Raw genomic sequence first — 25,173 nt, 5'->3', positions numbered from 1 at the left:
TTGTCAACAATTTCGACAGAAGCTAATAAGTGGAAATAAAGTATTGTAAAACTAATATCTCCGATAAGTATTTATCAACTGTTAGACTAATATTAATCTTAAAAACAAACGCTGATTTCAGAAGAAACTCAAATATAACAAACCAATTTCTACGAACTATGTGCATGTAGTTGTAGATATACATTTACTTGAAAATTATTTTTTGTATAATGTTGGCAAATTGAATTTCACTGCATCATCTATAAACGCTATGAATCGCAGCGAATTGCTGTGAAGATTATACAATTTAACGTAGGAAAATCGTACTTTGAACGCGAATGCTGATGCTGGGCATCTAGATTCTATTTATAGCATTAGCGATGATCATGATCGACCTAGCGTGATGAAACGTGCCAGATCGCTGCGATTTGTCACCCAAAATAAATAATGACCACTGCGTGTCGGTGATTTAGACAAAAATCGCGGTTCGGGTAGTGTACAATTACAATCAAACTTGACTTTTCTGGAAGTCACTGTGTGACATTTTCATGATTGTCTATGCATCAATCTGTGAAAACATCATTTGCTTTTATATGTAATTAATTGGCTCATCATTATGCCAAAGTCAATGCCTGGTGGGCCTGTAAATCAGACACCATTAATTACATACTCTCTTAAGAGAGGTTAAGGGTTGTACTCACAGTCTACTAGCAGTTCAAAATGTATAGAAAGCCCAGTCAAGGCAAAGAAAATGTGGAAAGCCCAGTCAAGGCAAAGAAAATGTGGTCAGAAGAGACCAGGACAAACGGTACAAAGAATCTATAGTTGAGTGTTTAATAGAATACCCACAACTCACTGTAAAAAAGTTATCCTAATACCAGGATTAGACAAAGACAGGTGCTTCCTGGTTAGAACAGGCCTGTATGGTTGACAAGGACATTGTTTACTACTGATTGCATATCAGTAAATCTGCACATGATATGGAATGTCAGGCAGATTTACCATTAGCGATGTCATGTTCATACATCAGGGTGTGATCACATCAGCAACTTCAGGGCATCCACACATAAGCAACTTCAGGGCGTCCACACATTAGCAACCTCAGGGCATCCACACATCAACAACATCAGGGCGTCCTCACATCAGCAACGTCATTGCGTCTATACATCAGCAACTTCAGGGCGCCCACACATCAACAATGACATGGCATCCACACATCAGCAACATCTAGGCATCCACAAATCAACAACGTCATGGCATCCACACATCAACAACGTCATGGCATCAACACATCAACAACTTCATGGCGTCCACAAATCAGCAACTTCTGGGCATCCACACATCAACAACATCAGGGCGTCCACACTTCAACAATATCAGGGCGTCTACACATCAACAACATCATGGCGTCCACAAATCAGCAACTTCATGGCATCCACACATCAACAACGTCGTGGCGTCCACACATCAGCAACATCTAGGCATCCACAAATCAACAACGTAATGGCGTCCACACATCAACAACATCAGGGCGTCCACACATCAACAACATCAGGGCGTCTACACATCAACAACTTCAGGGCATTCACAAATCAACAACGTCATGGCGTCTACACATCAGCAACATCTAGGCATGCACACATAAACAAGGTCATGGCGTCCACCCATCAACAACATCAGGGCGTCAACACATCAACAACATCAGGGCGTCTACATATCAACAACTTCAGGGCATCCACACATCAACAACATCATGGCGTCCACACATCAGCAACATCTAGGCATCCACACATCAACAACACATCAAGGCGTCCACACATCAACAACTTCAGGGCATCTTCACATCAATAACTTCAGGGCGTCCACACATCAATAACGTCATGGCGTCCACACATTAGCAACATCTAGGCATCCACACATCAACAACGTCATGGCGTCCACACATCAGCAACATCTAGGAATCCACACATCAGCAACGTCATGGTGTCCACACATCAGCAACATCTAGGCATCCACACATCAACAACATCTAGGCATCCACCCATCAGCAACATCTAGGCATCCACACACCAACAACTTCATGGCGTCCACAAATCAGCAACTTCAGGGCGTCCACACATCAACAACATCAGGGCGTCCACACATCAACAACTTCAGGGCGTCTACACATCAACAACTTCAGGGCGTCCACACATCAACGTCATGGCATCCACACATCAGCAACTTCATGGCGTCCACAAATCAGCAACTTCAGGGCGTCCACACATGAACAACATCAGGGCGTCCACACATCAACAACATCAGGGCGTCCACACATCAACAACTTTAGGGCATCCACACATCAACAACTTCATGGCATCCTAACATCAGCAACATCAGGGCGTCCACACATCAACAACTTCAGGGCGTCCACACGTCAACAACTTCATGCCATCCACACATTAGCAACATCTGGGTGTCCACACATCAGCAACATCAGGGCGTCCACACATCAGCAACATCAGGGTGTCCACACATCAGCAACATCAGGGTGTCCACTCATCAGCAACATCAGGGTGTCCACACATCAGCAACATCAGGATGTCCACACATCAGCAACATCAGGGCGTCCACACATCAGCAACATCAGGGTGTCCACACATCAGCAACATCAGGGTGTCCACACATCAGCAACATCAGGGTGTCTACACATCAGCAACATCAGGGTGTCTACACATCAGCAACATCATGGTTTCCACACATCAGCAACATCAGGGTGTCCACACATCAGCAACATCAGGGTGACCACACATCAGCAACATCAGGGTGTCCACACCTCAGCAACATCAGGGTGTCCACACATCAGCAACATCAGGGTGTCTACACATCAACAACGTCATGGTGTCCACACATCAGCAACATCTAGGCATCCACACATCAGCAACATCTAGGCATCCACACATCAGCAACATCAGGATGTCCACACATCAGCAACATCTAGGCATCCACACATCAGCAACATATAGGCATCCACACATCAGCAACATCAGGGTGTCCACACATCAGCAACATCTAGGCATCCACACATCAGCAACATCAGGGTGTCCACACATCAGCAACATCTAGGCATCCACACATCAGCGATGTCATGAGGTCTATATGGCAATGTCACAGCGTCCACACTGGCTTCTAAGCTAGTTTTCTCCAATCTAAGTGTTAGCTTTTGTATCTACAGGCATCCTAAAGGTGATTCTACAGAGTTATAGCCAGTACGCAACAAGAATGCAGAGACTCACTTAACAAACAAAAAAAACGTAAACTAAATGTGATAGAAATTTTAAAATGAAATAAGGGCATACCTTTTGCCATATAGGTAAATAAAATTGCACAAGCACAGCTTTGTAGCATAGGAAACAATCCATTCAAATTGTGCGTTGTAAAGTATTATAAGGTGCCCTTGTGGAAAGTATTTGTCTACCAACAGACGGACAGACACAAGTCCAACACACAAACTGTTAATCCATTATATAACCCTGTACTTTGTTGTTGAGGGATATAAATACACTGTAACTCCAATATAACGCGGATGACGGGGTCCAAGCCACGCAACAGCGTTATAAACAGACAGCGTTATAAGTTTTGAGCTTATTTATTTCAGAGGGCTATAAAAACAGGTAAAGTGTAGCCTATACTATAGGTCCTGTGTATTGTCATGCTGTGTTGTCATCCGCAAATACATGCATATAAACCGAATCGAACGATAACAGTATACATACCGCTTTTCTAATGTGCACATTTATCCGATAATCCAATATAATTACAACATCACTTACGAAAAAATAATGATAAACATTTATGACAAGAAATATGTTTACGAATTTCGTAAACAAATTCATATGCCTACGCCATTTTTCAGAAAAATTAGTACAGTGCATTATGGAACACAGCTTTCATTGGACGCGCGAATTTAAATTTAGATTGAATGCAATACGATACATGTACAAAGAAATATTTTATTGCGTCATACGCAGCATGTAAAAAACGTGCTTTCCGTGGACTTTCTGATAACGGGCACAAATTTAAGGGCATCTCTGTTAACTATTACATTGCGTTAGCATGTAAATAAAACGCAGGATTTTTTAATTTCTTTTTCGTAAACGCACTGAAACATTAAACACACACACAGATATTTTTATTTATCAAGCATGTGTAGCATATAATGAACGATAACACACTTACACAGGCATAGTTTATACAATGAAATACAATACACGATAAATACAAAACATAAACAGGTAATCGTTTTAAATAACTTTAATTTGATAATTATTCCGCTTGCACTTGCCTAATTGAAATTAGCGCACTGAACTGCTCTGATAGGGAACACATGTAATAAATACGGACTCGCGAGTTTTCACACCTTTATTGACATTACACAACAGAATAACATCATTTAGCTGTCGAGTGTCGTTTAACATCTAATCGATTAAAATCAGTTAAACGGACGGATAAAGCAATCAAGCTGTGATCGCCGGCTTCTTTGAATTTTCTGAAAATACATGAAGTTGCATAACAAGGATTTGAATCAGAAATGGAAGGTTGGAGAAAAAACGGAATCCAAGGACCCCCCGCGTTATATTGGACACAGCGTTATAACGGACCGCACTATATTGGAGTTACAGTGTATTAGTAACATACAACAAAAAAGATAGTCAATTAGTGTATTAAACATTCCACCACCATGAGATACCTTTGCTGCTCATCATCAAGAACTAGCAACAATTTCGTCAGCGAGGGCACATGATGGCTTCAAAGAGTAAAACATCTTAGCCACCAAATATATTATCCACGACAATTTATGTACAACAATTTAATGAAATCATACTTAATATAAATTCATTTTTAACACAGACAATAATTACTGAAAAATAGCACACCAACAATTGTTTCATCCATCAAGCCACAATTCTTATTGAATAACCTGCAACACAAGTCCAAAATGTAGTTTTTGCTAAAGTTTTGGCTGTAAAACAGAGAAAAACTACACTAAAATACCCATGCACACAATGCCATGTACTTTGTTAAATAAAACCATTCAAAGTATTTGCTTTAAAATTGCATTGAAGTGAATGTACATTTTTATATCAATGGCATATATCAATGGCATATTAATAATTATTATTTATTTGAGTAAAAAACACAGAAAACCAAGTCTGCTAGATAACTATCAGCCAGTTTGTTTTAAAACAGGCAATCTGGTATTTGGCATTATACACAGAGAAAATCAACAAGAGGGTCAGAGTTTCAAGCTGTGAAAGACTAACTCTTGTGTATATCTGGGATAACATTCCATGGGCGCTAAAACATACACTTATATTTCACTTCATTTATCTTTAAAACTTTTTATCCATTGACAGAGTTTTTTGCATCAACCACAAACATTTCACAGTGATTGCAAAGTTTATCAACAGGGGTTTCAATATAGATTGTTTTGATGTTCAGATCAATGATCAATGGAGATGTAAACATGTTATGGAAAACTTAGGAACTGTATTATCTACCTGGGTACCTGTTAAAGATTTGAGGTTTCCTTGGAAACTGAGTAGATTTATTCACTACCTTTTAAAATATAAACTATCGGCTCCAGATTTGACAACTGTAAAATAGCATCAGACTCTGGCTCAATTATCTGTTTTATATCAACAGGCTTGTTACATATTTAACTCATAAATCAGGGTGTTTTCTAGCCAGTTTTGGAAAAGCAGTCTAGTGAAATTGGGTCTTTTTAAATCGATAAAATAGCAAATTCGGAATTCTTTATCAACAAAATGGACAAAGAGGAATTTTTTATCAACAAATACTGACAGATCAGGCCTTTTCCTGGCCATTTTAGAAAAAAAAATCATATGAATATTAGTTATATACTTTGTTAGATGTTTATGAAATAAAATTGAGATATTATAATCATTAGACACTTCATTTTAAAAAATAAAATTAAATTAAAAAATGGGATTTTTTTCAGTTTGGGATTGGGTCCGTTTACTTCGGGATCGGGTCCCTAAATAAATTTTACAGCCTCTTTTACAAAGCAGAAAAAAAACTCAAGATAAAGAATGTAAGCTTTCTAAATAGTAACAAGAGGCCCATGAGGGCCTGAATCGCTCTACTGGCTGGAATCAATAGGGCTCAAGCCCTTGATAGTATGAACAATCTGAGAAGGTTTAACACAAACAGACCCAAAAATGGGAAATACATTGCATAAACAAGAAGTAATGTAAAATTTAAACTTCAAATGGCTCCTTTTCAACAATAAATTGGACAAACTTTCTTCACTCTCAATGGGATTCTGGCCCTTGATGATATAAAACATCCGTTGAAGTTTCAAAAGGATAGAACTTTATATGTAAACAAACAAGAAATGTGTTTGTCGGAAACACTATGTCCCCTTCTGCGCCGCTTTGATTTTTTTGTTTTTGACCTTTGACCTTGAAGGATGACCTTGACCTTTCACCACTCAAAATGTGCAGCTCCATGAGATACACATGCATGCCAAATATGAAGTTGCTATCTTCAATATTGCAAAAGTTATGGCAAAATGTTAAAGTTTTTCATTTTTTTCTCAAATTCAAGGGGAGATAATTCTGGACTTATAACTCCGATATTGCTCATTTTCAATACGGTTTGACTCATCATTCAGATTAAGACACTGTGCAAGTTGGAAAATGATTGGATGAAAACTGTGGACTTTATTGTGTAAACATGCCTTATTTCACAGTTTTCTCAAATTCAAGGGGAGATAATTCTGGACTTTTTACTCTGATGTAAACCATTTTCAATAGGGTTTGAGTCCTCATTAGTATCAACACACTGAACAAGTTTGAAAAGAAGCGGATGAAAAATGTGGACTTTATCGGATATACAAGAGAAAGTCTACGCACACCGCGAGACAGCCAGACAACCAGCCAGACAGCCAGCCAGCCAGACAGACAGACAGACAGACAGACAGACAGACAGACAGACACAGACAGACAGACAGACACAGACAGACAGACAGACAGACAGACAGACACCATGCCATCAAATAAGCTCTTCTGGCCTATGGCCAGTAGAGATCAAAATGATATGTTATTTTGCCACAGATAGTTATATATGCTCAATACAATAGTTTGAATCTTGAACTTGAATTATGACCTTGACATTGGAGCCTGGTTCTCTAGGGTGAGACTCTAGTCTAACAAAACTTTCTCTTGCAATGTATTTCAAAATCCATTAACACCGGACAAAGTCACAACCAGCAGGACAAAATATCACAGGTTTGTTTCTAATATTAGACACTTGACTTTGAACTGTGACACTGACATTTAATACAGTGACTGTCTTCTTGTCTTTGACAAGTAAATTTCTATATTTATTTTTTAACAGTGAACTGTGACCTTGAATCTGGATACCTGGTCCTTCTTATTAACATTTTTTCAGGTGACCATTGTCACTAATGCAAAAAAAAATTACAAACAAGACTATTGCCAAGCAATATAGTCCCCTACCGGCTCCACCATTGTCAGAAATTCCACCATTGTCGGAATTTATTTTTGTTATTGCCATAGCAACCAGAATTTTTGACGTAGGAACAAAATGAAATGACATGCGTAATGCCCATATCCCCATCAATCCATGTTTCAAGTTTCATGAAAAAATATTATGACCTTTTATTTAAAGTTATTGCAGGATCCAGAAAAACACCATTTTCAGCAGTATTTTTAGTCTATTTGTTGCCATAGCAACCAAAATTTTTGATGTAGGAACAAAATGAAATGATGTGCATAATGTCCATATTGCCATCTGTATCCATGTTTCAAGTTTCATGAAAAAATATTAAGAACTTGTAAAGTTATCGCAGGATCCAGAAAAGTGTGACTGACTGACGGACTGACAGACTGACAGACAGAGCGCAAACCATAAGTCCCCTCAGGTGAAACCGGTAGGGGACAATAAATACATGCTAAACAAAGTATTATTCCTACATTTCTTATCTTTCACTTAAGAATGTGAAATCTGATCATTGGACAAGAGTCTGGTTTCTGGCTTCTGTTGTGTGGCATCATGCTTATCCTTTATGTCTAGTTATTTGAAAATCCATACATTCTGGAGAAAGTAATGATCCTGACAAGTCTCTAAGGATTAATTTCTTACTTTTGATGTCTGACCTTGACCTTTGCCCTTTAGGCCTAAGCATGACACTCTATCCCATCCTGCTAATCACTTCTGCAAAGTTTTTTATTATCCATCCATGCTGAACAAAGTTCTGCACCAGATCAAATGCTTTGGATAATTTCTTCTGATGGAGCTTGGACCAAGAATTTTGATCCTGACCTTGGATCCAGGGACTTGGTTGCTGCTAGCAGCACTGTGTCTGATCATACTCGTCATTTACGACATTTTATTTTAAAGGGGCCTTTTCACAGATTTTGGCATGTATTGAAGCTTGTCATTAAATGCTTTATATCGATAAATTTAAACATTTCACCTTAAAATCTCCAGTAAAAAAAAATACAATTAAAAAAAAGAAAAAAAAAGTAACCCTCAACTGGGCTTGAACCACTGACCACTGGAATCCTGGAGTAAAAAGTCTCCCGCTTAGACCACTCGACCATCTGCGCTCATGCTATGAGATGATTATTTTTTACTTATATGCCCAATCCTCGTAGTTTCACAAAATATAACGACAACAACAGAACTTTCCAAATTATTCAATCGTTTTGCGTTGCAACGCTTTATAATTTTCAGGTTTTCAAATTGTCAAAAGATGCATATAATGGATATTTTAGAGCATGGTAAATGTTCACTTTTACTTTTTCCTCACAAACATCATAACTCAAAAGAAAATTTGCAAATCTGAAACAACTTTTTTAAATTTTGTCAGTTTACCAAAACTTGAAAAGGCCCCTTTAAAGTAGATCCATGCCATACAAAGTTATACTCCTGTAAATATTTTCAACAGCCCCCTTTGCCAACCATCCTACCAGTTTTGATGTTCTCATGATACTCAGGTTGTTTGTCAAATTGACACTTTTACAATAATAATAGAATCATAATACTCCTAATTAATTTTTGTAGGTTTTGATTTTTTTCTTGAGTTAACTGAATTGTTAATCTGCTCACTGAACATAATCAGGTAATCCAGACCATATCAGAGCAAGGCAAACCAGGCCCTGCTGATATCATGTCTGCCTGAATAAAAATGCTTGAGGCTAGTATTCCATCTATCCGCATCCGTATCCACATCCGTATCAGCAAAATCATAATACTGACACTATATTCCATTCATCCGCATACAATCGTATGTTTCTTTTTGGGGAAAACTTCTGAACTGAAAACATGTATGCAGAAGAAGAGTTTTCCAATTTTTTGTTAATTGGTGCTGCTCTTGTTCATGTGAAGAAGTGTAAACGTAAACAAAAGCACAGATGGAAGGCACGTGCAATAGTAAGAAATCGCCAAACATTTTGTCGAACTTACAACCATTTCGTTAAAGAACTTGAACTTGCTGATGAGGAGTTTAAAGGTTACTTTAGACTAAACAAACAACAATTTGGATTCGTTCTCTCTATAGTTGAAGAGTTGATTTCAAAGACAGCTTTCCCCTCATCGTGCTCAATGCCGTCCTTATCTTGTCTGCATCCGCATTAGAATGCTCACTTGAGCACTTTTTTGCGGACCCCTATTGCGGATGCGCATATGCGGATACGGAAGATGGAATACTAGCCTTACTCAATCTCCTAGTTATAGTGAGACATTAGTGAGACATTAGTGAGACATTAGTGAGACATTAGTGAAACATTTGACCATCCTCAGGTTTTTTGTGTAGACATCACTCACCTTTTCTTCTTATTGCTATGGTGATAATGCTTGTCTGACATCGTCTACTGTTACAAGGTCAAACATGCTGACCTTTCTGGTTGACCTCTGTTCTGCAAAGCATTGACCCTCATTGTTAACATTTCATCTCCTGGAAAAAAGCAAACAGAGGGTGCATGAAAACTGATGAAACCAAAATACCATGATTATCTCTTAATTTTTCTATGGCAAAGCTTTCTTTTCTGTAACCTAAAAATCAAAAAGGCAGGAGAGGATATATTCAATATACAGTGATTTTTTTCGCTTTATATTTCACAGCCTGTGCCTTTTTGATTGGGAAAAAAGCGGGATAGACCATGAAATTGGGAAAAATTAAACATTATTAAAATGGTTATAGATTACAGTATAACTATTGTTTATAAGTGCATGTTTAACTGCTTTCTAAAATGTATATTATTTAGTGCTAGGGAATTAAATTGCTGTAAAATAAACGAATAAACCAATTATTGTAATTTGAGTTTCTTGGAAAAGGTTTGCATATATTTTGGGTGAGTTTTGGTCAGAATTTTGGCAAAAAAGTTACTTTTTGCCATTGGGAAACAGCCTTTATTTTTTTGCAATTGGGAAACAGCCTTTATTTTTTTGCAATTGGGAAACAGCCTTTATTTTTTTGCAATTGGGAAACAGCCTTTATTTTTTTGCCATTGGGAAACAGCCTTTATTTTTTTGCAATTGGGAAACAGCCTGTAAGAGGCTGTAATCTTGGGCAAAATAAATCACTGTAAATTAGACAAATTATTAAACCTTTAATATTAAAGAAGCACTACAGCAAGTATAATTTTAGTGAGGGATCTTCAACTTCAATGAGGTATTTCTTATAATCACTATTGGACAATGCTTGAAGAAGCAGGTAAAATTGTACATGTACACCAACAATATTTAATAATGTCAAATGGTGCATTTTGTAAATAACCCCATTAAAATTGAAAAATTCCTAGCTATCCTTGTAGAATTTACTATGCAAAGCTATATTTACAGTAATTTCTCAATTTCGAATATAAAATATGTAGCTATATAATGGGAAAATTCTGGTTTTAACCCTTTGCATGCTGGGAAATTTGTCGTCTGCTAAAATGTGTCTGCTGAATTTCTAAAATTAGCATTCTCCTCGATTTTTTTTCAAAGAATACTATCAGAATAGCAAACAGTTTGGATCCTGATGAGACGCCACGTTCTGTGGCGTCTCATCTGGATCCAAACTGTTTGCAAAGGCCTTTAAAATTAGGTTCCCGCACTGAAAGGGTTAACAAATGAAACCTGTTATAAAGGTCATGTAATGGCAATAGATTTCTTAACATTTCACAGTAATTTATAATAAATAAAATAATGTTAAGGTTTTACCTGACTAATTGTATTACAACTGTTTAGTCCTTACAAATATCTATATTAATAACTTTCTTGTCAAAGAATGTGGGTATTCCATTCACATCAAGTTGTTGATGTCTGTGTATAGCTCCTCAAAATCATTCAGCTATCTTCAACTTGGTACTTGATTAGTCATTCAAACATAAACCTAAACTCCTCTGATATGATAACTTCTTCAAAAATTGTCATATTTGTGTTAAACCACATTCAGCTGCATTGCATAAACACATTCCACTAATAAAATCTCTTAAATCAATGCTTTTTATCGTCTACTAGCCATAAAAAGGCAACTCAAGATTACAATCTACATACACTTAAAACTACCATAAACTAGACAATTGTAATGAATGAATTCTACCTTCATTGTTTATCACGCCATCTCTTTTGAAAATGGCTGAATCAATCCCAATATCGGTTGCTTTTGAAACAGTCTAGCTGTTATTGACCATTCTTTTACAACAACCCTGCATCAGTATTGTTTATTCAGCATTGTGAGATGGACCTTAGTCCATTACGTTCAAGCAGCATCAAAACTAGTGTGTGTGGGGTTCATGGATAACTAACGAACATATGAGCTGGTCACAGTAGTGACCCAGACCTGATGTCTTATTTTGTATTCAGTATTAATAATCATGTTATAGCCATACTGAGTTAAAAAAGAGGTTTAACTCTTTAAAATTGTGAACGAGATAGGACGATAAAAATTGTAGATTCAAACATCTTCAATTATGAGCAGCCTTCTGGTAAAACTGGGCTTAACGCAAGTGCATGCTGGGAAATTTGTTGTCTGCAAAAATGTTGTCTGCTGAATTTCTAAAATTACCATTTTCTTTGATTTTTTTCAAAGACTACTATCAGAATAGCAAACAGTTTGGATCCTCCAAACTGTTTGCAAAGGCCTTTAAAATTCGGTTCCAGCGCTGAAAGGGTTAACGCATGTGCATATAGCATTATCCCAGACTAGACTTGGCAGTACACAATGGCAAATCAGGGCAAACACTTTCTGTCTAAAATGCATTTTTGATACATACCTTTTTACAAAAAATTCCATAAAAGCGGAAAGTGTCGTCCTTGATTAGTCTCTATTGTTGATCAGTATCAGGGGTCTCGATCTGCAATTTTTGGGGCCGAAATTCAGAACTTAACAAAACAAATCAACAATCTGTCAATACCTGGACGTTGTTACCGCTTCCGAAATGTAATGAAAACTACAAAACACTGTCTTGTTCTGAAATTGACACCCAAACAATTCTTGATTCTTCGATGTGATTACCCCACCCACCATGTAATGAATTGAAATGTTTTTAAGTTTTTAACTGTATTGACAGTAAGAAGATAATACAAACCAATAAATGATTTAAAAGGTATATATTTTGTATTCACATATTAATTGGTGGAAAATCCCCCTTTTTAAACAAACGATGCTAATTTTCCCCCACCTGAGGGTACAGGTACTGTTCCCCCAGACCAGGCAGAGACCCCCAAGTATGCACTAGAATTGTGTAGTCCTAGTCCAACGCTATAACAAAAAAACTGATGGACTATAAATTATACCCCTTGTCATAGTCTGACTGGACTATAAAACGTCATCAATACTGCTGTTACTTAACCTCCATTTCCTTGTACTTTCAACACTGAAGACTTCAATCATATACCTCTTTTACAAAACTACAATGCTATGAGCTCTGTCTAGAAAGCCTATTTAAACAAATCAAAATTCAGCAATACTTGCAGAGGACACCAGCAGCCAATTGTCTAAACCTTGGTTAAAAATTACCACAGTAAATAATTAACCAAGGTTAAAATCCAAGGTTAAAATCGTAGATAAGATAGCATGGTTAATTTTAACTTGTATAAAGCTTTTAACCACAAGGTAAGCTAACCATGGTAAATACTCATTTTTAACCTAATTTTTTTTCCCATAATTCCGATTTTGTATTTCCGTAAACATTACCAAACGATATCACATGTTTTACCAGTTTATGTTTACATGTATTATCATTTTCTTTATTGAATTTCATATTGTTCTTATATTATTGCAATTATGTACAGAGTAATTAAATTTTCACGTACAATTTCACTCATGCTTATGTTCAGAATTTGTGAGAAAAGGACGAAATGAAATAAAAACAATCACCAGCCAGATGTTTTAGAAAATATAAAATAATGTTTACATAAAGTAATTGGCAACAATTGTGTTCCGAACTCTTCTGCCATCATTTGCCGCTTGAAACATGTCGCCTTGTGGTACGTCATCCAGCTGTTCTTGCTCCAATGATGGTTCACCCCACATCAATCTCAAGTTGTGCAGTACGGCACAGGCTATCACGATTCGCGTGACCTTGGTGGGTTTCATGCGTATATGACATTGTGCATGAATGTTATGTAAGCACACATATTACATGCATTTAAACGCTTCAAAATAAGAATCTCAAAATATTAATGTATAATTAAATATCTATGGACCACAAAGAGACGTGTGTTTATTTAACTACGAGATGCATGAAGTTAATCGGCATGGACGTGTAAATATGTATGAACGTGTAAACATAATGATATTTTCTGATAAAGTAAGAAAAGGGGAAAATGTATATATACCATGTATGACGACAAACTCAAAGAAGAAAAGATAGCAGCATGAAAATCAGCTGTATAAAATATGTATTCAACTGTCATTGTAAATTAATTTAATTTAAAAATGACATTAAGATATTCATTACGATACCCACCAATTAGCCTTTCAAATCTTTCTTCATTATACAATTCAAAATTATACCTTTTTTAATCGATGTTACATAATCTGGGAATACATACCTCCCCATGGAGTACATGGAACGTCCTTTTCCAAACTCCAAATGCTCTTTCTATACAATTCCGTGTGCCGATGTGAGCAGTATTGTATCTCTGCTGAGCATCTGACACTGAGAAGTAATAAATGATTTTCTAATGTATATCACTTATCATTACATGTTGAAATTGACATTTCATATTCTAGAAACACATCAATTTTAGATAACTACATGTGCAAATAAAATGAAGGGATTAATTATGTCAATGCAGGGTACTGTTTTACTAAGCTACTTAAGGCCCAGTCTCACTATGATGCCGGTGGAGCCCCGGTGCGTCAATCGAGGCTCTACCGGGAAAAACCGGGGACCACCAGATGAACCGTTAACAACCGGGACGGCACCGTAGCTCCTTCGGGACCCATACAGACCCGGCAAAGCCCCGGCCGGTGGTGCCCATGTGGAGCCCCGGTGAATGCCGGCAGAGTCCCGGTAAATTGGCGCTCTGCCGGGATGCCACTGCCATTCTCCGGGACTCCGCCGGGGCAATTTACCGGCGACAACCGGGGTTAAACCGGGGCATTGCCGTATCTCTGCCGGCCTCTGATGCCGGTATTGCCCCGTTGATTGCCGGAGGAGTTACGGGCTCCATCGGGGCATTATCGGCGAAAACCGGTGCTCTGCCGGGGCTTCATCGGGATTAACCGTAGCTAGTTTGGGGTTGACCGGGACTCTGCCGGGTTGTTGATCGGCTTCAAACGGGGTGGCACCGGGAAATTGCGTGAGCGGGTATAAAAAAATCCAACAAATCATCCCGGTTCTCACCGGTCGACTGGAGTTAGCAAACCGGGATGGACCGGGGCTCTACCGGCAATAGTGAGACTTGGGCTTAATGCAATTATTCGACTTTTGCACATATTTGAAAGTCAGTATGGTTTCTTTACCGTAAATTGAACTGAACATTCCAGGTAACAATTGAATTGCCTTTACCTGAAAGAAATGAAAACCAATTATTTAAAAATATGTGCGTAAGTCTAAGGCTTGCGTAAGTAGTTTAGTAAAACGGTATCCTGATACACAAATAAAATAAATACTTCTAAGATACAGTTGTTCATTGTTAATTAAATGTGTACTCGCTTTACCTGGCTGCAGGAAGGGAGTCATCAAAAAAGGACGACACGGAATACCGCTGTCACCCAGTAAATATCCACGCTCAGGATCTGCAAACAATATATTAAAGCAAATCATTTCAGCAATTTGAATTTACGTAAAAATCACTATAATCATACTACATGTATTTAAAACTGAACAGTTCAAAGGATTTAAGAAAATAAATTATTTCAATGTTAACAATAAAATGTGTGTCATCATTTTATTTTCGACACTTTTGCAATGTATATAGGGTTAATTATCTGTAAGTGGTACATCAAATAGAAAACTTCGAGTTGACAAAAATTTGACAGAAAGGAAATTTACAATAAAGTAATACCTTGATGGTGACTGGCCAAATGCTGTCCAATGTTGGACATCCGAAGAATGTGTGAATCATGACAGCATCCAACATGTGTTTATGCTAGTGAACATCCCTGTATAGTAATAAAAGTATTAATAGTCTGGGTAAAACCACTATTAAAATGATATAGGTTGATTGTGATAGTTTATTGCTCTAGTAATGAAACATCTTCATTAATTTATTATAAACCATGTACATTTAGTACATTAGATTATTACAGTGAATATGATTTTAATTGATAGACGTTGACTTCAGAAAATAATTTGAGAAACCTTAAAAATATTTAAGTAAGCGTAGCCTGTATAAATAGAAACAAAATAAATTGATATACAGTCCTTTAAAATTTAAATTATGATACACAACCAAAACAAAAATCCCTGTAAGGCGCCTCAATTAATTCTACAATCGTGTCATGATGGCGTGTGTCACAATTATGTATACTTGTACGCGTCAAAGACCTATAGATAACATAGATTGGAAACTTCGCGCCTTATCGGGCTATCTCTCGGCGGGGTCACGTGGTCGAGAAACTGATAAGAACACTTGGGATCAGCAGAAGATTTATTCCATGAATCAATCGGAGTAGTCCGGAGATAGCCGGTGTATCACGATTGCGATAAGATAGCGACGCGTCAGTAGCAACGGCTACGATTATCGAGAAAAGTTATGCGAAAATGTTACGGCGCTAAAAAAGGCGGCTGTAACTTGGTCAATAATGATCCGATTTTCATAAAATTAAGTTTCATAGAAACATGAGTAATTATGTTTTTATAAAATCTCGATTTTATTTACCTACAATAAGAATTCATAACGCCGCGATCATTGAAGCAATTGCGCTAAGAACTTCCAAATCATGGCGAGAATGCTGTTGAATAGTTTATTTGAAAGGCTTTTGCTGATAAAATATTCTTGTATAATTTGGTATTTCAGACAGTTAAAACCTTATAAAATATTATTATTTCAAAACGGATAGATATATGTGGACACATAGATTTAGGTCTCTGATTAAAACAACATTACAGTATAATAAATGCTATGATCGTTCGATCCAAAAACGGTTTTAGTTCGACTTATTTCAATATTGATTGTGTAGATTTTTTTCAATTGTTTAATTCTCTTTTTATTTAGATCTTATTCATGAGTTATAGGTTATTAAAGTTTTGTTTGTAATCCAGTTTTTTTCTTTTGGTAATTAAATTAAGCTTTCAGTATCGTGGGCTAGGATTTCGCGAAAAGCAAAAAACAAAAACATTTCACGCGCGTGTTAATCGTCGGATCAATTAGCGAACTGAAGATGCTTTGTGTGTATTTTTCTTTACTCTTGAGAATTAATTAAAAGAAGGGATTCTTACTTCAATTATCAGTTTGCGTTGTTGATTGATTTTAATTGTGTGATCAGTGGCCGCGGCCGGCGAATTCATTCTTTATATGTCATTGCGATGTCCAATTTAGGTAAGTCTTTGTTGTGAATGTGTTAGTTTTTAATATACTTGTTTATAATAGTACGTTATAAACACAATGAAATGCTGTATAAAACTGTTTAAAAGAGGCTATTCTCGATTGTGTATCTTATAAGTTGGACATACTAGTACATATTTTGGATTTTACATTTTTAAATTCTGTATCATTTGTGCAATCATGTCGCGTAACAGAGACCCTGATTTTTTCGCTTGGAGTGATAGTGATTTAGACCTTGATGAGCTTCTTGAAGGGGACTATACTGACAATGACTCTGTTTGTACTTATAAACATAGTGTTAGTGTTGATAAGAAAGATATATATGTGTGTCCAATTTGTTCACGAGAATACAAGACGATATATATTTCTTACTGTAAGAGGTTTTGCAATTACAAAACTAATAAATAAGAAAACTGAGAAAAGTGCAAAAAATGAAAAGAAAACATCCGCCAGCCTGAGAGATGCTTTAAAGTCACTGAATACCGGTAATTTGAAATAAACTGGGACTATAGGTCTGTACCAGAAGTTTAACATCAGGACTATCAGTATGGGAATATTGAAACTAATAACGTGTGCTCTGCTATTGCTTACGCTTTTAACAATGACAATTTGTGGTTTTTATAGTCATCTCACAGCTTTTGTGTTTTAATAGTAAGCTCACAGCTATCTGTTAAAATATGTTTGTATATTAACTTGCATGTGTAACATTGACAGGAAAACTGGTAATACTAATAAAATAAGATATTAAATGAGAATTTAAACCCATACATTGTACTTTCATCTAGTTCTTTTATTCATACCAAGATAAACATATTACCCAGAATAAAAATCTTATTTCTTCAATTTTGAGGTGAATAATGACAAAGTTTTTCACAATGAACCAAAGCACTTTTGACAACATGTGTGTATAATAGGGTAAAAGAGCTTAAAATTTTACCATTTTTGTACAAGGCCAAAATCCTTTAAAATGAACATTATCCTGCAGTTTAATTAATTCATACCAAGATTAACATATCACCAAGCATAAAAATCTGACTTAATCTATTTGGGATGAAAAATGAAAAAGTTTATCAAAAAGAACAAAAACACGTTTGACAGCTATCTTGTACAACAGAAGAAAAGAGCTTAAAATTGTACCAACATTTTATAAGGCCAAATCCTTTAAATTGAATATTTTCTTCTAGTTTGTTTAAATCTATACTTAGATTAACATATTGCCTAGCATAAAAATCTTACTTCAACGATATGGGATGAGAAATGGAAAAGTTTTCACAAAGAAACAAACCACTTTGGCGACAGGTGTGAAAAATTACTGAATGAAATAACAGTATAAAATTGTACAAAATGTACAAAGGCAAAATCCTTTAAAATGACTTATTTTCGTCTACTTTTTATTAATCATACCTAGAATTACATATCATTAAGCATAACAATCTGACTTAATCGATTTGGGATGAAAAATGAAAAAGTTTATCAATAAGAACAAAAACACGTTTGACAGCAATCTTGTACAACAGAAGAAAAGAGCTTAAAATTGTACCAACAGTGTATAAGGCCAAATCCTTTAAATTGAATATTTTCTTGTAGTTTGTTTAAATCTATACTTAGATTAACATCTTGCCTAGCATAAAAATCTTACTTCATATATATGGGATGAGAAATAAAATAGAAAAGTGTTTCAACAAAATACAAACCACTTGATTGAATGAAATAACAGTATAAATAGTACAAATTGTACAAAGGCAAAATCCTTTAAAATACCTCATTTTCGTCTACTTTTTATAAATCATACATAGATTAACATCTCACCTAGCATAAAAATCTTACGTTATCAATATGTGATGCTGAATGAAGAAGTTTATAGAAAAATGCTTCGGGCCTTTCAATTTTTCAAAAATTCTCGAAAATGAAAGAATCCAGTGTTCTCTTTCAAATTCCGATAAATTAATAATTAATTAGAATAATAACTACCAAAACCTAAAGAATTATCAAGACAGAAAATAAATACTTATTTCTAATCACACAAAAAATATTCAATATGTCTTTTTTCGGAGACCTACTTTGCTCACTACGTAAAGTTCGTAACGTTGCGCTTTCAGGCATTCATTGCTCTGCAAACTGACAACCGAGCGCTAAAAACACAAATTAACACATTAATATTGTTAATAACAATATCAAAATAATATAAACTAACCAGATCATGCTCAGAATACCCTACGACATCAAATATTAACGACTAATTACGAAGAATAATTGTTTGCTTTATAAGAAAATGGCCGACAGCAGCTGGAACAGGGAATAATCTACAGGTACACCGGCATCTCCAAAATCAATGTCACGTGACCCGCGTCCGCCGATAGATATTATCGCATATCGCTATAGCGGAGACGAGAGATTCCAATCTGTGTTATCTATAGGTCTTTGTACGCGTGTATGAGATTTTACTCAGAATTAAATGAAATGTACACGGAATAGGACCTACAGTGATTTATCAGGGACATTAAAGGGGCCTTTTCACAGATTTTGGCATGTTTTGAAGTTTGTTATAAAATGATTTATATTGATAAATGTAAACATAAGATATAAAAAGCTCCTGTAAAAATTCAAGAATAAAATTTAAAAAAGAAACAAAGGTTACCCTCAGCAGGGCTTGAACCACTGACCCCTGGGGTCCTGGAGTAAAAGTAGTACCCTCTTAGACCACCCGGGTGTACATTGTCCAGGGTAATCATGGAACTTAGGCTGGAAATCCATGGTATAACATGGAATTCCATGGAAATCCCTGGAATCTGAAACAGTTTCCAGGGTTTTCCAGGGTTTTGTTCTAGAAATGTCCATGAAACGTGGACTTTTTTCCCAAGCATTTTCCAGCCTTGGATGGAAAAGCATGGAAAAGGAATGGAAAACGCTGGATTTAGGCTGGATAACCATGGAAAATATTTCCAGACAGCATGGAAAGTGGAACATAGAATTTTTTAAGCATGGAAAAGACTCTAACATTTTCAGCTGACCCTGGAAAAAACTTAGACTTTATAAGAGGAGAAAATAACTTATAAAAATGCAACACATTTTATTCAAAGTAAATCAGAGTTCAACAATTTACACAACATATGAATAAAACATAAAACAATGTGCATAGTTTGGGCAGAAATAGTAGTAGTTATAGTAGTAGTAGTAGTGGTAGAAGTAGTAATGCTGAGGCTGGCAGTAGAATATGTTGTAGGAGTAGAAGTAAAAGTGGTTGTTGTATAAGTTGTACAAGCAGTTAAACTACTGATAATTATACTATTGGTGCAAATTAAAGTGACAGTAGCAGTAGTAGCAGTTATTATTGTGTTGTTGTTTTAGCATTTACAGGAATAGTAGCAGTAATGGTAGCAATAGTAGAATAAATAATAATAACAATACTAGTAGCAGCAGTAGTAGTAGTAGTTAAGGAAGTAGCATTAGTAGCAGCAGCAGTAGTAGTAGTAGAAGTAGTAGTAGTAAAAGTAGCAGCAGCAGCAGTAGTAGCAGTAGCAGCAGCATCAGTAGGTAGTAGTAGCAGTAGTAGTAGCAATAGTAGTTGAAGTACTAGTAGTAGTAGTAGTAGTAGTAGTGTAGTAGTAGTAGTAGAAGTAGTAGTAGTAGTAGTAGTAGTAGTAGTAGTAGTAGTAGTAGTAGTAGTAGTAGTAGTAGTAGTAGTAGTAGTAGTAGTAGTAGTAGTGGTGGTAGTAGTAGTAGTAGTAGTAGTAGTAACAGCAGCAGCAGCAGCAGTAGTAGTAGTAGTAGTCGCTGCAGCAGGAGTTGTAGTAGTAGCAGCAGCAGTAGCAGTAGTAGTAGTAGCAGCAGCAGCAGCAGTAGGAGTAGTAGCAGCAGCAGCAGTAGCAGTAGTAGTAGTAGTAGTTGAAGCAGTAGTAGTAGTTGAAGCAGTAGTAGTAGTAGTAGCAGTAGTAGCAGCAGTTTTAGTAGAAGTAATAGTAGTAGTAGTAGAAGTAGTAGTAGTAGTAGTAGTAGTATAAGTAGAAGTAGCAGTAGTAGTAGAAGTAGTAGTAGTAGTAGTAGTAGTAGTAGTAGTAGTAGTAGTAGTAGTAGTAGTAGTAGTAGTAGTTGTTGTTGTTGTTGTGGCTGTTGTAATAGTAGTAGTAGTTTTGCAGAAGTAGTTGTAGTAGTAGTAGTAGTACTAGTAGTAGAAGTAATAGTAGTAACTTTCAAAGCAATGTCTACAAGTTTAAATTCCTTAACCCTGTTCAAGGTGTATACACACTCAATATTTAACTACAGTCCAGGTTTGCAATTAACAAACTATCTGATAAACCTGTGTGTGAGTCAGATATGTCTGCTGCTAATCTATTGGTTATAAAATATCACAGCCTTTTCTGATTGGCTGAGTTCAAATACAGAAAGTTTACCTGTTAGATTGAAATTCTGGAGCAGGCGTATTGTAAAATATGCAGGTTAAACTTGTTGTTAAAATGAAGTTAATGTAATGTTCACAAACAGTAGAGTTAATGAGTTTTTCCATTAACAAGAATTTCTTAAAATAATAATGTATGGATATCATTTGGAAAGTGACATGAAATGTTGTTAAAAAGTGATGCATACAAGTGTTTCAGAAGTCTGTCTAGGAATAGAACAACAACTGAAGGTCTGTGCTTTTCATTATTTCTAAATATTCCTTTAAATTTATTCTTCTTATGTCATCATTGTAGACCTTTTTTATGTGACATTTTAGGTAAAAGTATGGCAAATATAGAAGTTTAAAAGCAGCTGTCACACACATTTTCACTAAGTGCAGTTTGCAGCTTGATAAAGGAAGTCCTATGTGGAGATTTTAATAAGCTTGAATGTAGTATCGGAAGTTTATAATGCATGGCTAGGGAACTGAGGCTAAGGGAGTTATGTGCTGTGCATGATGAGAACTCAATGCTCATTAATGCTGTTAATGTTTATAAATAAATTAATTAAACCAATAGCATTGTTTTTTAGGTTTCACTGTGCATTTTCATACCAATAGAATTACACATCATTCTAATTATAGCAATAATAAATTTGTACTAATCATACCTACAAATTTTGTTATGCTATGCTTTGTGATGTATTAACTTCATTGTAAGTTATTATTTAAAGACCATTTTACTAAATATTTAAAACAATACTTGAATTATTTTCTATATACATTTTCATTATGTGCTTTAACTGTAGCTGACCAGTTGATGAAAGATACTGCAGAGTTTGGCAGGGAAATAACCCAAGACAGCAAAGCGGCTCTTTTGGCGCATTTACTAAGAGGACTAACATGGCCACAAATTCATGGTAAATATTGTTATGCCCCGGGCTCATATAAGAAATTTAGTGTTAACCACCTGAAAGTATTTTGTCTTTTTGGTATCCAATATTTTGGTCTAGTTTCAATTACAGGTTATTTTTATATGAATTAGCAAATTAGCATAACTTTCATATAGCAATATCTGAATATAAAATTCCTATATACATGTATGTTTGAGTTTCCAGATACATGCTAGTGTTCCCCGTTTTGGGGCATTTAACAATATAAATTTCAAAATAAAAGAGAGTCATATAAAAATATAAGTTAAATCACCAATTTATTCACTTGAAAGTCTCAGTTTTCCTGTGTGGTTGCCTGTTTGCAAGTAGATTAAAGCCCGCTTGCAAACTTTAAGAGAATAAATTTCAGTAAATGGAAAAGAAATAATTGCTAACTACTTAGGATCGTAAATGTTCGTTCAAATACAATAAAGCCACATGTACCGAATTGAGCAGTGATATGAAATATCTAAAATAGATTAAAATATGAATGAGCATTGAAGTATAGATATTCAATCATATGATTGCTGCACATTTACTTTTACAGATGAATGTAAAAAACTTATGACTTTCTTGTAATATTGTTTGCTTTGTTTTTCTTTCAGAGATCATGCAGGAGCCGTACAGTATAACAGCAGTACAAGTTCTATAAAAGATCCACGACCTACTGAAGCCCAGCTAATTACAAAAAAGTTTTTAAAAACTGTAATTTTATCCCACCTGGGTACTTATAATTTACAAAGCTGCCTACACAAGTTTTAGACTTGCAATTATATTTTAAACTGTCACTTGGAAAGTAATACATGCACATGCATTATGTTCTGAATTTCTTTGAACAATAAAATTATATAAAAGTATTTTAATGAAATTGAGCACCTAAATTGCATTAAAGTGAAAGTAGCTGAGAAAAATAGTATCCTTGTGCTCATGGGCAGCTACATATATTGTGTCAAACATGAATTAGCTAAAATAACTTAAATTTTTCATTTTGTTTCTTGTATATCGTTTGTACAGGGTTCGTGAATTGTTACTGTATATTACTTGACTGTAACACAATTTGTAATCTGATGTTATATTTTGATGAATTGTGAACAAAATAATACATCGAAGAAACTAAGGCATTATGTTGATTTTTTGTTTTGTTTTAATCTAACCTTAAATTATGATTTATTTAAGCTGTGAGTATTGTATTCATTTAATACATGAATATTGTTTTTAGACCAGAAATTTCTTTTTCTATTCAGTGACCATGGTAAGCGCTGGACAATTTTCCATGTTATACCAGGCATCCATGGAATATTAAACAAGGAAAAACCTGGAACATTTTCCAGGGATTTCCAGCCAGCATGGAAAAAATACCGTCCGAATACTCCATGTAATCTGGAAAACCCTGGAAAAAAATCCATGGTTTTCCATGGTTTTCCAGATTACATGGAGTATTCGGACGGTATTTATTCCATGCTGGCTGGAAAACCCTGGAAATTGTTCCATGGTAATTATTCCAGGGAGCCTGGAAAACCATGGAAACTATTCCAGGCTATTTCCACATACCATGGACAATTTTCCACCCTTTTTTTTTAAAATATTGACGCTGGAAAAGGCTGGAAACTTAGTCCGAATACTCCAGCCTCATATTTTCCATGGATTTCCATGGAAAACCCTGGACAAAGTACACCCGGGCACTCGGCAATCCTTCTGGATACAATGCCCAAAGTATTTTATACTTTATATAAGCAATCCTCGTAGTTTCACAGAATATAACGACAACGACAGAACCGTCCAAATTATTAATGCGTTTCGCATTGCAACGCTTTATAATTTTCGGGTTTTTAAATCGTCACAAGATGCATATAATGGTTATTTTAGAGCATGGTAAATGTTCAGTATTACTGTTTCCTCACAAATATCATTACTAAACGAAAATTTGCGAATCTGAAACAACTTTTTTCAATTTTGTCAATTTACCCAAACGTGAAAAGGCCCCTTTAATGTTGTAGAGGATCGTTTGTGTTTGAGAAATAATTGATTTGAGACTTATAGATTTAAATAAGATTTTGAAGTACGGCAATATTTATGCCACTGTTAAAACGATCAGTGAATCATCTATATTGCTGTATTTACAGCGACTCGTGAACACATTTGTTCATAATCATGCTTGGATTTACAGAATGAAATTGGAGCAACAAGTTTAAAAATAAATCAGTTTTATTTTAATTTGTCAAATGAATAAGCATACCACTGCATAGACAGACATAAATTCATCTCACCTTTATGGTCGCACAATGCCTGCACATTGAGGGAGTGCAATCCTTTCCGATAAACATAGGACGGTTCGTCATCACCTCCGGGAGAAATAATGCGTACATGGGTGCCATCTACACAACCGATTACTACCGGGAAACCCCTCACAGCGAAAAAACCAGCCATAATGCGGTGTCAGTCAGCGTCTGTCAAGGGAAACTTGATCACAGTGTCTTTTAGTGCGAATAGACCGTCAGTCACGTTTGTCACCACCCGGCACACAGTAGCAATGTCTACACCGAAGGTATCACCAATAATTTGGAGAAATGCCCCTGACGCCAGAAACAGCAATGTCAGATGGATTTGTTGCCGTACGGTCAGAGCCTTGTTCCGTCGTGTCGGTCTTTGAAGCGACGGCTCCAACAGTCGTACAAGTCTGTCAATATTGTCGGAAGAAAACCTGTACCTCCGACGCACCTCATCGTCCGTCAAGTCCGTCTCCTGTCGGTCAATTTGCCTGAATTTTCGAGGTCTGCGGTGTCTGACCAAGTGAATGTCGGCCGTCTTTGTTGTGGTTAAACACACTTACCATGGTAATGAAGGTGGGTAAAAATTTACCATGGTAAGTGC

At 36.0% G+C, this 25,173-nt stretch overlaps 1 protein-coding gene and 1 long non-coding RNA gene across 6 annotated transcripts in view; one reads left to right on the top strand and one right to left on the bottom strand.

Annotated features, from left to right (window-relative positions):
• Positions 1–25,173, bottom strand: part of LOC127871955 (dual specificity tyrosine-phosphorylation-regulated kinase 4-like) — a 106,291-nt gene that overhangs the window by 80,273 nt on the left and 845 nt on the right. For 2 of the 5 annotated variants that reach the window (XM_052415245.1, XM_052415249.1), the window contains exons 2-3: positions 12,270–12,350; positions 9,835–9,964 (exon numbers count right to left, since the gene is read on the bottom strand). In XM_052415245.1, coding sequence (XP_052271205.1) covers positions 9,835–9,875 — 41 coding nt within the window. In that variant the 5' untranslated portion in view covers positions 9,876–9,964; positions 12,270–12,350. Of the gene's footprint in view, positions 1–9,834; positions 9,965–11,214; positions 11,459–12,269; positions 12,351–13,412; positions 13,580–14,052; positions 14,148–25,173 lie in introns of those variants that run through there. The other 3 variants (XM_052415248.1, XM_052415246.1, XM_052415247.1) reach the window with 3 other exon arrangements.
• On the top strand, positions 21,083–23,341 carry LOC127871956 (uncharacterized). Its single transcript, XR_008045651.1, has 3 exons — positions 21,083–21,622; positions 22,180–22,290; positions 22,908–23,341. It is a non-coding gene; the product is annotated as an uncharacterized LOC127871956 (long non-coding RNA).

The sequence above is a fragment of the Dreissena polymorpha genome, chromosome 3 (genome assembly GCF_020536995.1).
Source record: "Dreissena polymorpha isolate Duluth1 chromosome 3, UMN_Dpol_1.0, whole genome shotgun sequence".
NCBI lineage: Eukaryota > Metazoa > Mollusca > Bivalvia > Myida > Dreissenidae > Dreissena > Dreissena polymorpha.
The sequence above is the reverse complement of the archived record's forward strand: the minus strand, read 5'-3'. Positions and strand labels throughout refer to the sequence as shown.